This window comes from Calidris pugnax, unplaced genomic scaffold (assembly GCF_001431845.1).
Source record: "Calidris pugnax isolate Ruff unplaced genomic scaffold, ASM143184v1 scaffold54, whole genome shotgun sequence".
NCBI lineage: Eukaryota > Metazoa > Chordata > Aves > Charadriiformes > Scolopacidae > Calidris > Calidris pugnax.
The window spans coordinates 3209568-3223806 of record NW_015090864.1 but is presented as its reverse complement, the minus strand read 5'-3'; the positions used below and the strand labels follow the sequence as shown (position 1 = coordinate 3223806).

The following is a 14239-nucleotide window of genomic DNA, read 5'->3' as shown; positions in this document are numbered from 1 at the left end:
CTTTGCCGGGTTATAATCAACCTAGTTTTACTAGTAAGCGTTAAGTGAAACCTTGAGAACACTGTCACTGCAACAGCCAGGTGTACGGGGGCTACCAAAGTCACGGGATCTGTACCCAAATCAGGAGCTGCATGACAAGAGCTTTTCTCGGTGCTGCAATATGGACCCGTGGGCGCCAGAGGGCATTCCTGGCACACACAGCTCGGGAAAATTAACTTTAGGAGCTGCTACCTCTCTTGTGAGGGTAAGAGAGGTATCAGAAGCTGGCTAGAGGTAAACCTTTCAGCAGCCTGGTCTAACAGAAGGTGTCCCTGCCCAAGGCAGCGGGGTTAGAACTAGGTGATCTTTAAGGTTCCTTCCAACCCAAACCATTCTGATTCTATGATTCTCAACAGCACTGTATTCCAACCCAAACCATTCTGATTCTGTGATTCTCAACAGCGCCGTATTTTTTTTGTAAATGCATAACAATATTCATTTTTTCTAAGAGAAACGGAGGATAAAAGACTGTAAGACATTCAGAAGTAAAAGCTCTTAAGACCTGATCTTTGTCACTGCATTTTATTACACCACTTTTGTATTTCACTATCTGCACTTAAGATCTTTCCCCCACGTGCTACCCAGAAACATATTTTAAGACCTGATCTTTGTCACTGCATTTTATTACACCACTTTTGTATTTCACTATCTGCACTTAAGATCTTTCCCCCACGCGCTACCCAGGAACATATTGAATCACAAAATCATAGAATCATTCAGGTTGGAAGAGACCCTTGGGATCATCGTGTCCAACCATCTACCCTACTCTACAAAGTTCTCCCCTACACCATATCCCCCAACACCACATCTAAACGGCCCTTAAACACATCCAGGGGTGGTGACTCAACCCCCTCCCTGGGCAGCCTGTTCCAGTGTCTGACCACTCGTTCTGTAAAAAATTCGTTCAGTCTAAACCTACCCTGTTGGAGCTTGATAGAACTTTCTCCACAGGCCTCCTATAGCTTCCCACTGCACCATCACCTGCAGAACCTCCTTTTGCAGTCTGTTGCTCTCATCTGATCAATACTGATTTCCTAACCCCCTCTCTCTTCCCTCCCACCCCCCCCTCCCCTGGAATTAGGGGAAAATTAGTGTATTGGGTTCACCTGGCAAGGCATTGGAAGGAGGAGGGTGGGGAGTGGCTGCAGCGGTGGCCTGTGTGAGAAAGGACCAGGGGCTGCCCCCATGCTGGTTCCAGACCACTCCATGATGGGCAGGACACAGCTGAGCCCATCAGCAAGGCCAGGCGGTGCCTCTGTGAAATTACTGGCTAATGTAGGTGCAATCTGAAAGGAAAGATTCACCTGATATATGCTCTCTCCCCAGCCCCAGGTGTTGCCAATATGAGAGATTAAGCTTTAAATTAGCATTTTTTGTTTGTTTTAAACAAGAGTGCATTTTTACTAAACAAACATCTATGGTTCAAAGTTGCATTAATGCAGGAGTAATAGGTTGCAAATAACTGTGTAAGATTCTTTAAAAAAAAAAAAAAATCAGAAAACTGTCCCCTCTCTCAGGTTGAAGGTTCCTTTCTCAAATGTTATTAACGAAAGCAATCACCGAGCTGCTTGCTGCAGCGTTACACCACGAGCTCTTTGAATTTTAAGTCTACCAGCGGCTTCCTTCCCAGGGGGAGGAGTTCTCCCAGCTTCCGATGACACGGTCTCCAGAGCAACATACCTCCAGCCCCGCGCTGCTCCAGGGCTGCAGCGGTTAAAAGCCGCCCCGAAGAGCGGCCATGCCGGCGGGCTCCAGCCATCTGCCGGATGGAAGGGAAGGATACGCCCCCTAAGCGCACTTTGGGCTAAAAAATGGATAACTCCTTTGTGGAAGAAGTGGCTGCATCACTGGTGAGGGAGTTTCTCAGTAGAAAGGTAACTTGTCTCGCTTTTCTCCAGCTAGTACAAATGAGAATGACACAGGAAAAATGTTAAAGTGGTAAAAAGATTGAGGACAGCTGGGAGGGGGGACTTCTTCCAGCCTGGAAGCAGCCGGAGCGAACCGTAACGAGCCTCTCGGGTAAGTATCTGCACTACATCTCCCACAATGCCTTGTCCGCGCTGGATATGGAAGCCAGCTTCCTGCTTGCTTGAGAAAGCCTTAAATCAAGCAACGCGGGTTCAGTTTGTTTGGTTTTTTCTCGTTAATTACCGTTCTTGCTATTGTCCTTGTGTTTACATAAGGCACACACAACTTCTCAGGAAAAATACATATAAAAAAAAAAAGGCAAAAGGTAGCAGTGCTAGAGGAACTAGTAACATTTTTTTTTTTTTTCTCGTTAATTACCGTTCTTGCTATTGTCCTTGTGTTTACATAAGGCATACACAACTTCCCAGGAAAAATACATTAAAAAAAAATGGCAAAAGGTAGCAGTGCTAGAGGAACTAGTAACATATTTCAGGTTTTTTTTCCCCAGTTTTCAGTAACAGCTGTACAGACAGCAGATTAATCTGGGGGAAGGGGACAGGGAGAAGGGGAGACAAGAGGCCCTTACTTCTCACAAACTTAATGCTGTAAAGGAAACTTTGTAGTGTTGATAGGTGTGGGGAGCGCGGGGTGGAGCAGAAGGAAAGGCACCTTCACATTTCCAGGTGAAAGTAGCTACCGCCTCGTATTTTTGTTAAATCCTAAGGAAAGATTGCGGGTGCCCAGCCCGGTCAGCCCCCAGTGTCAGGAATGAGTTAGCTTCTAACAGAAATTAAACAGACACTGCTTTATTAAGCGCTACACAAACCTCAATTTTCTTCATCTGTTTTGCATCCGGTCTCCAAATGCTCATTTTCAGTTTTCATGAATGAAGCTGAAGCATTTGCCAGCAGAATTTCGGATGCAGAATTCATCATGTGCCATTTACTGCCAGAAGTATGAGAGGTTCAAGTCTGTCTGTTCAACTGACTGCAGAGATTTTTCAAATGAAAGACATTTATATTTCTGAGTTAGATACATGTAAATGGAAAAACAAATAAAAGCACAGACAGACCATACAGCTCACAACAGTAACTTAAACTTGAATTGCCACATCTATTTCATACTACATACTCTGGAGTCAAACCCAAGTGGCACCGAGATCCATTATTCTTCTTCACAAGTGTTCCCCTGCTTCCCCCAAAGCTTTAATACCCATCAGAGCCAACTTTGAGAACCGTCCTTTACTTCCCACAACTTCTCCGTAGTTCCCTAAATCTGAGCCAGACAATCCAGCTGCAGAAAAATAAATCCTTTCTTGGAACAATAGCCCTTTAGAGAAGAAATCAGGACTTTCTCTCTCAAAATGGTGATCCGGTGTTGTACCATTTGAATTAGTTTGGGATCTGACTCTGACATTTCACAATAAATCAGTCTCTGCCTCCAGGCGGTGAGACTCCTGTACATTTTGTCTCTGAAGTGCCCCCATAAGTTGACTACGAAGTAGTTAAGAAGTCTGAAAACCCCAAACTGGCTGATGCCGTGGAGAACTGACTGATTTCCAACCTGAAACTGGCTGGAATAACTGCAGCTCTTGATAAAGGTTCTGAAATCTGTTCTGAAACTCCTAAGAGTTAGAGTACCTCTGATGTTTAGACTTTGTAATTGCTGAAGTCAGAATCACAGTTATGAAAAGTTGTATCACGCCTTGATGGAAAAAGCAAACTCAGAACCAGAAGCCCAGGTATTAGCAGGAGCCTTCGTACAGCCCAGTCTGTCCCATGAGGCTGTTTAGCAGCTGAAGTCACCTGCGTGGAAGTTTGGGGTTTTTTTTTCATGTTCAGTAATTTCCATCCACAGACAACAGAGCCACCTTAGTTATTTTCACATCTGTGGACTGTAATAATGCAAGATTGTACCTTTGAAGTACAGATTCTAAGGGTTAGCTTGTTACCAAGTTTCATACTACACCCAACAAAGCCAAGAACAAACGCTTTGGTAAGTTGTGCTGTCTCAAGTACTCTGAAATCTTAACGCTTTTCCTTCCCAGGGATTGAAGAAAACCATCACTACCATGGACCGGGAGCTTCCACGTTCTGCACTGAGCATCAATAACAGGAATGAACTTCGAAACGTCCTACATCTACACTCCTTGTACAAGCAGAACAAGGTAAGGAAAGAGATTGTGCTCCCCAACATGTGGTATCAGATCCCATGAAACTAGGCCAACCAGGTCAAGACCACACCAAACTGCAGAGAACTCAAGCTGGTGTCTGGTACTGCACTGCTGCGGACACACTCATGGTTCTCTGAAGAACGGAGAACATTTAGGTGAGACTGGAGCTCATGGGACGAAGCTGAGAACCTGGGACTTCATGAATCCTCCTTAGAAACTGCAGCCTCCAATAAACCAGGAGCAGTTAATCACTTTAACACCCTTCCCATTGATACGGCTGCATTACTCAAATTTGGAAGTACCCATACACATCTATTTGCAACTTTATATAAGACCCGGCAGATAAAATTACACTTCTAGCATTTATTATTCTTTGAAATGTAACGTGGACAGTGATATTTGATGTCAGGGATATCAATGGGTAATTTGGCTTAGTCCCTAGAGCCAACTCATGAGCTGCCGTTCATGAGTTAAGGCATGAGACTATCCAGAAAGTCACTTGGAAAAAAATCACTGTGCTTACAACACTATAGCAGACACTGCACTAATTTTTACTTAAGCCCTAAATTTCGATGGTGTTTTATGTTTTGGTTTTTGGTTTTGTTTTTTTTTTTTTTTTTTTTTTAATGAAATGCTGAGAAACACAGTACGCTTCTTCCAGGGTACTGTTGAAATACAGTGTAACACGCGGGGGAGTTGCTCTACACCAGAGTTATGCCAAGCACATGAATGGAGTTCTGGGGTTCATGTTTTCCACCAAGTTCTGATAAAATAAACCACAAATACTAAAGACAGGTACTAAAAATACTTGCAGTTATTTTTCTGAAGTTGATAGGTAACATTAGAAAAGGTGTATTCTAGCAGTTACTGTATTTTGCAATGTTCTGCATCAGGTGCTTACTTCATGTAACACAGCAACACCTTTGAGCTCTTGACATTCCCTAGCTGACACCTTCAACCTTCCTATAGCATTTATTCTCACATCTGTGGTAAATCCTCAAGCAGCCATCTCTAGAAAGCAGTTAATGTTTTCAGCTACTCAACAGTGTAAAAGGAATATCCTCTTCTAGGCTGCAGCAAGACTAACAAAGTTTCAATAGTCACCAAGAACTTCATTTTTCTTTTTCGGACAGGCAAAGGAGAACCCACTGAAAACACTTCTTGAAATTATTACTAATTACTTCCTTGAGCACCGTGGGACTTCCCGAGGCATCAGTTCAAGTTCTGCTCTTTCGGCTCTGCAAAGTAAGAGCTCAACATCTCATCCCCCTGACATCTTGGATGAAGACCATCTGCGGGGGAACGCCACCACGCTTGATGAAAGTGAAACTCAAGCCTACAGGTACGACTGTTTAGTATGAGGAAGAGGAGGCTGAGGGGAGACCTCATCACTCTCTACAACTACTTGAAAGGACACTGTAGAGAGGTTGGTGCTGGTCTCTTCTCACAGGTAATTAACAATAGAACGAGAGGGAACGGCTTCAAGCTCCAACAGGGTAGGTTTAGATTGAACATTAGGAAGGAATTTTTCACTGAAAGAGTGGTCGGGCATTGGAACAGGCTGCCCAGGGAGGGGGTGGACGTTTAGATGCGGTACTGAGGGATATGGTGTAGGGGAGGACTTTGTAGAGTAGGGGAGATGGTTGGACTCGATGATCCCAAGGGTCTCTTCCAACCTCTATGATTCTATGAATTACGAAGATTGATAATCACATCTTCCAGTCACTGAAGTACATAGAATCTGAGCTCTTATGCCTTGTAAATTGGAAATACTCAAATTGAAGCATATTCTGATGAGAAACTAACCACCTGAACTCAAACTACAGGTATATTCATGCCTTACGTAGTCAAAAGCAAGGCCTTCTATCTTAAATTCAGTATTGTTATGAACAGTATGTCACTTCTGTGCTGCAAAATATCTGAAAACAGCATGTAACCAAGTCTTTCAATTGCACTTATTAGTGCCTCAAGGCAGAGTAACAGCCCTAACTGTGCTTCAATAGCTAGCTTTTAAAATCAGCACAAAGGAGTAATTCACCTTCTCAGCCCTGACTCTCAGGGTATTAATCTAATTTTATTCCTCATCCTAAACGCAGCATGCTCAAAGTAGTGAAGTCTGAGCATCAGTCCTTGCAAAACCCCAGCAAGTCCTTCCTTACAGGGTAAAAAAGCCAAGATTTTCTAAGTCGATGCTACCAGCTGAGAAGTGACACTTGAAAAGGCGGCAGTGCAAAAGAATTTGCTGCTTCTCTTTTTCAGATACAGAAGCTTTTGGCATGTTGTCAGTCGTCATCTCTCCCCGTCTGACACAATTCTGCCTCATGCTGCCTCAGAGCTCGTACCTGCCTCATTTTTTTTCTCCTTCCCCTAGCCACTGCAAGGTGTTCCAGCCCCCCTGCGAGCCTCCCCAGTGCCTGCGGACTTTTCTTATTAGAGCGGAAAGCTTTTTTTTACAGAGAATTCCACTAAATAGCAGCGCCCAGCGGAGTTAACCGGACACCTCACTCCCTCTATCGACCCTCAACAAAATGGCGGCCGCCTCCCCCTCTCCCTCAGGCAGTCACGGCCCGCCCTGCGCGTGCGCGCTGGCGGCACTCGAGGCGGGAGGGGGCGGGAAAGCGAGTGTTCGGCCGCGGGCCTAGAGCGGCCGCCGTCGCTCTGGAAGCGGAGCATCATGGCGCCTCTCTGCCCGGCGCTGGAGGAGCACTCTATGGTTTTAGTCCTCCACTGGAGGGACAGGCGGAGTGTGGTTGTTGGGTTGAACCCCATCTCACACAGAAGCACACCCTGACACACGTACACGAACACAAAATAGCAAAATAAAGCCACGCACGCCGAAGCAATGGGGAAACGGTGTGGTGCTGTGAGGAAGGGTCCCTCACCAGCGTGGCGCCAGCACTGGCCCTCAAGGGGAGAAGTATCCACCAGTGCCCAGTAGGGTAGGGAGGACCCAGACATGGCAAGATTAAAGGAAAATCTGAAAGCGAAATCCAGAAATGCCCAACCTGTTGCGTGTATACCAGCTTGGAAACATTACGCAGCCACACACTGACAGCTGACAGCTCCGGAGAGGCCAAAATCCTGTATTGACTTGCAGATTTCCATCTAAACCCTGTGTGATTTTGCATGTATTTTCAATGCCTTCATAAGCACCAGCCTCACCAGTTGCGCCTTCCTGAGGTGGGGGAGGCTGGAGGTGCAAGGAAGGCAAAATGGGCTGAGCGAGTGTGATGGTAATGTGAGTTTTGGGGCCAGTCCTGATTATAAATCAGTATTCGTAAATTAGTTTTATTCCAAAACCATCTTGAGAATTTGAGCCTGGGATGCACGTAAGCACTCCTGGGGGAGTAGAGAACATAATTTGACTCTTAAGTGGTTCTTTACTAAAGAGTCCACTTTCCTTTTAGCTTACCTCTTGAAGTTTTAATGTCTGTAACTGTTATAAACAGTCTCACACACTGTGGCCTTTGGCAATGAGGGGTTACGTGGTCCCAGGTTTGTAATAACCGCCCTCGGATTTCCTAGTGCTCCCAGAGATTGGCCATATTCCCTTCAGTTTACGTATGCAGCATGTCTTCACAGCACGAGACATACTACTTCAAAAAATAATTTGTAGCTGGTTAAATAAGGGAGTGGTTTTGTGATACAAAATGCTTTTGAATGATGGAATTGCTTTACTGTGAAACAGGTTGGAGAAAAACATCCTGAAGTGAAAAAACAGAATATAAATTTATCAACCTACACAAAAGAGGTCTCAGTGGAATGGGAAATATTCAGTAGAAGAACTTCCATTTAACAGTGACCTGATATTATGCAGACGGTGAAAAAGACCCTGAGGAAGACAATCAGACTTGATTTCTTACAGGCACAAATGATGACATTTTAGTGAGAACATGATTTGTTTAAAGATATTTTAAAGAAAGAAGTGCATATGGTGTTGAACAAATGAAATCACAGACCTGGTGAATTTCTCTTGCTTTTCAGAGAAGCTTGTTTATAGCATTATATATGTGTAGGAAACCAGATGCAAACAGTGAACTACACCTTGCTTTGCTTGCTGGAGGATCAGGCTGAAGAATATGGAAAAGGTCCAGTGACAGCAATGTAGCAACCTATTGTCAAGGAATAGCCCAAACATATGTGTAGGAAACCAGATGCAAACAGTGAACTACACCTTGCTTTGCTTGCTGGAGGATCAGGCTGAAGAATATGGAAAAGGTCCAGTGACAGCAATGTAGCAACCTATTGTCAAGGAATAGCCCAAACGCAAAAGTACCTCTCTTTTGAACTAAAGTAAGCATTTTGCATTTGAACAAAGAGTGAAAGAGACCCAATCTGTAGAGTCAGTCTAAGTTATATGATAAAAGAGAATGTTAGCAAAAGCATTAACAAATTTTCAGACTGCCAACCAAGCAGATGGAGAAGGAATGGGAACTGCTGGTGGTAGCTTAGGACCTGTCTGCTATATGTGTAGTTTGCTTTCTGTTATGATACGATACATATCAAAATAAGTAAGCATAAGATTAAAGTGTTATACATATTGTAACAAATAATAATGATATTGAAATAACGCCCTGAAGATCTGCATATAGATGTTTAAGTGAAAAGTGGTTGTATTTGTGAACCATTGCTAGATAACAAGTAACTTTGACAGCAGGGCTTTAATTAGCCAAGCAGATGTTTTTGTTGATTTCATTGTGCATCGTTTTGCTGTTTCAAGTTTTGCCTTTTCCTTCCTTGTAGATACGATGTTGAGAATCCAACAGATAAAATCGTTCCATCCAGAAAACATCAGCACAAAAGTGAGAAATGCCACACAGGGACAATACACAACAGCCACGTACCCTCTGATGGGGATAAGAAGTTAAAAGATAGTCGAGAAGATTTAAAAGCAGTGATGATTTCTGAGGAGCTGAAATCCACACTGAAGGAGAAGCCAAAGCTCAGGTCTGGTCTCGTTGTCAGAGGAATGATGGCTGGACCAGTAGCCAGTTCCCCAGAGGTGATTTCTAGCACTTACAAAATACTTGGCTTGGATTTCATATCTAACCTGCGATAAAGTAACTTGCAAATAATATTTAAATGACTGCTGCATGCTAATCCATTCAATCTGCAATCTGAGTATGTGTCTTAAGTTAGGGCAGTGGTTCCGGTTAATTCAGAAATTCAACTGTTTCAGACACAAACACAACCCTCTGCTTGTCTGTGATTTTAGGTTACAGAATTTCTTTATAAATGTTTTCCATTTTTGATGTCTCTTACCTCTTTACAGATGTGATTTTCAATTTTCCCAGGAAAATTGCTTTTTTTTATCTTAGCAGTATCTACTACTTTCAATGTTTTCTTAGCTACGATTTACTCAGGTTTATTTGAAACCCCACATGTAATCAGTAGGAGTTTGGAGTTGAAGATTACTTTTCAGTTAGAATACAGTCTGATGGGACCAAATTCTATCAGTAGGTATTTTCAAAACACAGTTCTCAAATTCTTTTTTTATTTTATTTTATTTTATTTTCCATTCATGCTGCTTTTATGTAGACAGGAGCTTTCCCCGTGTAAAATTAGGCTTGTAATAATGAGAAAGTGAAACATTTTAAACATACGATTTAGATAATACTCAAGAGAATATAAATGTCAAATGAATTAGTTGGATTTTTCTAAATATCTCTGATTTGGAAATAAAGACTAGATACCTGCAGTAGGCAGTCTTTCCAGTAAAATGTCTTGTATGTTTTGGTTTCCTCTGGCTTGGGTACAACCCCAAAATTAAGCTTTTAGGAGGCATTTTGTTGATGCTCTTCAGTAAAGAAAGCAGTTTTTTTAAGGTATACAGCATCTTTAATACTGTTCAAATTTTAAGTAAAAGTATATGTCTTTTCTTATTTATCATATTTTAAAAAAAAAAAAACTGACTTACTATTTAACTTGGTTCCCAATAATGAAGCAATTGCTTAGCCCAGAAATTATTGATAGAGCTTTCCTTTGTGTCTCATGTTTATTTAAACATACTCAAATTTTAATCTATGGTTTTAATGGCACTTATTTCTAGGATCTGCAAAAAAGGAGGCTTTCAAAACGATCCACTAGTGTAAGCAGCACAGCGCAGCTCAAGGGTGAAGAACATGAAGAAAATGACCTGAGTGTCCCAAGTACTGATTTTCAGGGAAGTAAAGGATCTTCAACACAAGTAAATATGAAGCTGGCATCAAAGACTGTGTCAAGCTCACACACAAGTTCAGCCTCTGAAAAACTAAGAAACATCCCCAAAGATACAGATGACTCTTTTGCCAAATTGCTATCTGAAAGAGAGAGGACCAAGACAGAAGAAAGAAAGTCAGTTCCGAGCTTTGGTACAGACAGCAATGAAAAAAGCCTTAAAGTGAGTGCCTCTCACAGACATTCAGGGACTGGGAGAGAGAAGAGAGAAAGGTCACTCAAGAAAAACGAAAGTCGATTGTCAGGCCACAGGTATGAATATTTGTAAGAATATTATATTAATACATTGATGAAATCTGATGCAGGACTTGGAGTGACTGAGATTTCTGATTTCATTGAGGGGAAGTAGCTGGAAGAAGTGAAGGTACTGAAAGGCAGAGAAGTTTTAAGATTCAACTTCCTAACTTTTGACATCCCAAACCACTCAAGACTCTTTTCTTGGTTAGTGGAGAGACCTTAGAAGTGCTGTTTTCTCTTCACTGCTTTGAAAGAGAGCTAGTTACTACTTCAGACTTAGACCACTTAGACATCTAAGCAGTACAGGGGACTGCCACCTAAAAAAGTCATCCACTACCTCTAAATATTGCAGCGGTAAATCCAGAAAAGCTCAGAAGATAAAAAGAAGGAAAGCCAGCCAAGTGCAGGGATAGATCCACATGGTTCAGTGCAGTGCTGCCTCAAGATATCCAAGCCATACCCAAAAACCTGCTTTAAGTACCAGCACAGTGCTGTACACACTGTGGTGTGACTTTGAAGCAGGATAGACCGTGTCATTGCAGTATTTAGAATAAGCCCAATTAACATACACACACACCATGATGTGCAGGCACACAGCTCCTGTATCTCAAGCTATTTTGCTCAAAGTTAGCTCAGATTTCTTTTTCATGGTGTTGCATTGCTTCACTTTGACGTAAAAGGTTTGGAAGAGCCTCCTTCTGTGACCTCCAAATATGTATTTTTGGCTTTCCTCTGGTTTATAAACGTAATTGATTTTTTTTTAATTATTTTTTTTATGTGCAGAATTTGGGAAAAGTGGAGGGCATGGGATTTTGTTTATTTGAGGGTTGCTAAAGCAGGAGGACCCAGACTGCCACATCTCAAAGCTGACTTTGTAGTGAGGCCGTGACTTGGGTTGGGTTTTGAAATGCTTCAGGTTGAGTCTTCTGATCAGAGTTTAACCAGTCTGGGTTTCTGAACCTCTGAAGATGCTTGAGGTTTGAGCACTGCAGGGCAACTGTGCCCTGTCCGTGCAAATAGAAAATCTGCATAATAAAAACTGCTGCCTTATTATCTAGCACTCCTCGTCAGCAGCTCTCAAACAACGTTAAGCAGGGAGTGAATATCACTCTGCCCGTACTACTGATGGGAAAACTGAAGCAGGTAGAGAGCATCATCCATGCTACAGGTCACACGTGTCAATAGTAAAGTCATCCATAGAGTTTAGGCACCCTGAGTGTTGGTCCTGAGGTGCACTCCCAGTGCTAGAAGTAAGCGTGGGTTATAATTGGTAGAAATATTTTCTAATTTATATCACCTGTTGCTCCATAAACTAAGGCACATGTCAACATCCCCTTCTGTGGCCCATAAAGTAGTATTCCTGTTGTGCTAAATTTAACAGCACCTGGGTTTGTTGCATTTCTTTAAAATGCTGAAAAACCTTATTAATATGCTAAAACTGCAACTACAATTTTTTTAAAAATTATTATTATTTTGTCTCCCGTTTAATTTCTTATAAATCTTGAGACAAAGTGCGTTGAGGTCCTGTTGAGGTCCTGAGGAAGCAATGATATATATTAGGTGTCTTTCCATATTTATGCTAGGGGCTGTGAGAATTAACAAACTGGGGATGTACTGGAGGTGCAAATGGGCCAGGAGTGGCACTTGCTTCCTGTCTGGACAAAAAAAAAATGATTGAAAATAGTTACTAGCGTTACGCAGTTATTCCCCTGTGTTAGCTAACTTAATTTGTAAAAGATTGTTGAGTAACAGGCCCAAGTATTACAGTCCTACGTCTTAAAATCCACAAGGGGTCAGTTCTGCATTATGTACTATACTGGAAATCTGAGCCATGTCAGATCATGGCTAAACCCAGGCGGTACAACTCCAGCTGTTACTTGAACTGGAACTGGTGCTTGCGGAGCCACCTTCGATATTCTGCTTCCAGAATGATTTATTAAATCTTACACGGCTCCCTGTGAGTGCAGAGAGCCAGCTCGTAAGTCACTGTGGAAGCAGAAGCAACAGGGTCTGACTCCATACAACTCGTTTCATACAGCTTGACAGAGCATATAAGGTAGTAGTAACCCATCACTTCATCCTTTCCACTGTCAGGATGGTTTATTACTTCACGCTCAGCATAAGTTGAGGTAGAGAATCCAGCTTCGGTGGGCTTTTGACAGCTCCCCAACAAAGCTGAGAAGAGTAAGTTTATTCCTGGTATTTCATAATCAATGAATATATAGTACATTATTTATGAGCATCAAGGGCACATTGGACTGTGTGAAATTCTTTGGGAAGACTGTGTCTGACCAAGAAGTCTTTTGTTCTAACGTCTCTCAGCTGTTGTTGGACACACTGACACTTCCCAACCTTGTGCAGTGGTTGTGGAGTGAGCAGAAAAGGAGAAGCTGGGCTGAAAGGGGTCTGTCCCAGTGTGTCCCAGTGCACCCTTTTGTGCAATGTGCTGTGGTACTGGGCTCCGTTGCTGTAGTGAATGGTTTGAAGTAGTTTCCCTGCTCCGGAGGACTGGTTTGGTTTGAGCAAGAACAGAAGAGGGAGCTATCTCCTAAGCACAGTCTATGTCATCTGTTTCCAAAGCAAACCAAGGACCTTCCTGCCAGATGATTTGAGTTAAAGCCAGCAGAGCATTTGAATTCCTGCTGAGCTCTGAGCTCCTGAAAACTCTCACTGAAATCAGCAGGACTGCTGATACTCCTGAAGTTAAGTGGAAATAACATAAACATCGACTGTTGCAATCTAATGCCTGCCTCTTGCGAGACTTCTGTTCCTTTGGCCAAATCTTGCAGGGTAGGAGAGACTTTAAGGATTTGGCCAGAGTGCTTCAGCATTTTGAGAGATGAAAAATGACAATACTGGAGCAGATATTTGTCTGGATTCTTTTCTCTGTTACTGCTACCTGATGCCACTGACATAAGTGCTAATCTCAGTATTTAGACGAGTAGCTGAATATCTATGTAGGATTAACCACAGCTAGTTCACTCACAGGCATCTGCAATTCTGGTTTTGTTTCCTACAGAAAAACTAAGGACGTACAAATAATATTTTTCCTTGCATTTGCTGTACTTTTGAATTCTCTTTTCTCATATGCAAAAAATTCTATTGTGTGCACAGGCTGCAGGCATCCATTGTCTACCTATGAGTTAAAAATGAAGCAAACCCACTGACATGCTTCAGAAGACAAGCTGAATGTTATCAAATTCATGCTTACAAATTGAGTGGGCAGAAATACCTAGCTATAAAAATATCCTGGGGAAATACAGATCCACAATATTTCAACTCACACGTTTTAATGAAAGAAATGATCGTGCTTTTTTTTTTTTTTTTTCATCAGCTATCTAATAGGTATTACATGAAGTGTGTATGTGGGGGTAGCTCAGTCAGGAGGCCAGATTTGTGACTTTATATTTCAGTCTTAGAGTATCAACATGAAGTTAGAGCTCCGAGGACTGTATTTCACATAAAAGATTGCCCTAATTAAGACTTGTAAGTTCTCTCTTTGTTCAAATAGATACCATTTTGCTGTCTTGACAGTGAGGAGACATTTGGATTTCTGTGATGACCCAAATTGAATGCTTACCTGCAAAGAGGGCTGTGTAATTCAGGAGTGAGCACTAAGTTTTCCAAAATGGCAGACCAACATACCTACCACAGATAGGAAAAAAA

At 42.3% G+C, this 14239-nt stretch overlaps 1 protein-coding gene across 3 annotated transcripts in view; it reads left to right on the top strand.

Moving 5' to 3' along the window:
• Nucleotides 1-1706: 1706 nt before the first annotated feature.
• Nucleotides 1707-14239, top strand: part of FAM188B (family with sequence similarity 188 member B) — a 73193-nt gene continuing 60660 nt past the window's right edge. For 2 of the 3 annotated variants that reach the window (XM_014945183.1, XM_014945185.1), the window contains exons 1-5: nucleotides 1707-1913; nucleotides 3995-4114; nucleotides 5254-5462; nucleotides 8864-9122; nucleotides 10170-10588. In XM_014945183.1, the coding sequence (XP_014800669.1) occupies nucleotides 1851-1913; nucleotides 3995-4114; nucleotides 5254-5462; nucleotides 8864-9122; nucleotides 10170-10588 (1070 nt within the window). In that variant the 5' untranslated portion in view covers nucleotides 1707-1850. Of the gene's footprint in view, nucleotides 2059-3994; nucleotides 4115-5253; nucleotides 5463-8863; nucleotides 9123-10169; nucleotides 10589-14239 lie in introns of all 3 variants that reach the window. The other variant, XM_014945184.1, reaches the window with a different exon arrangement.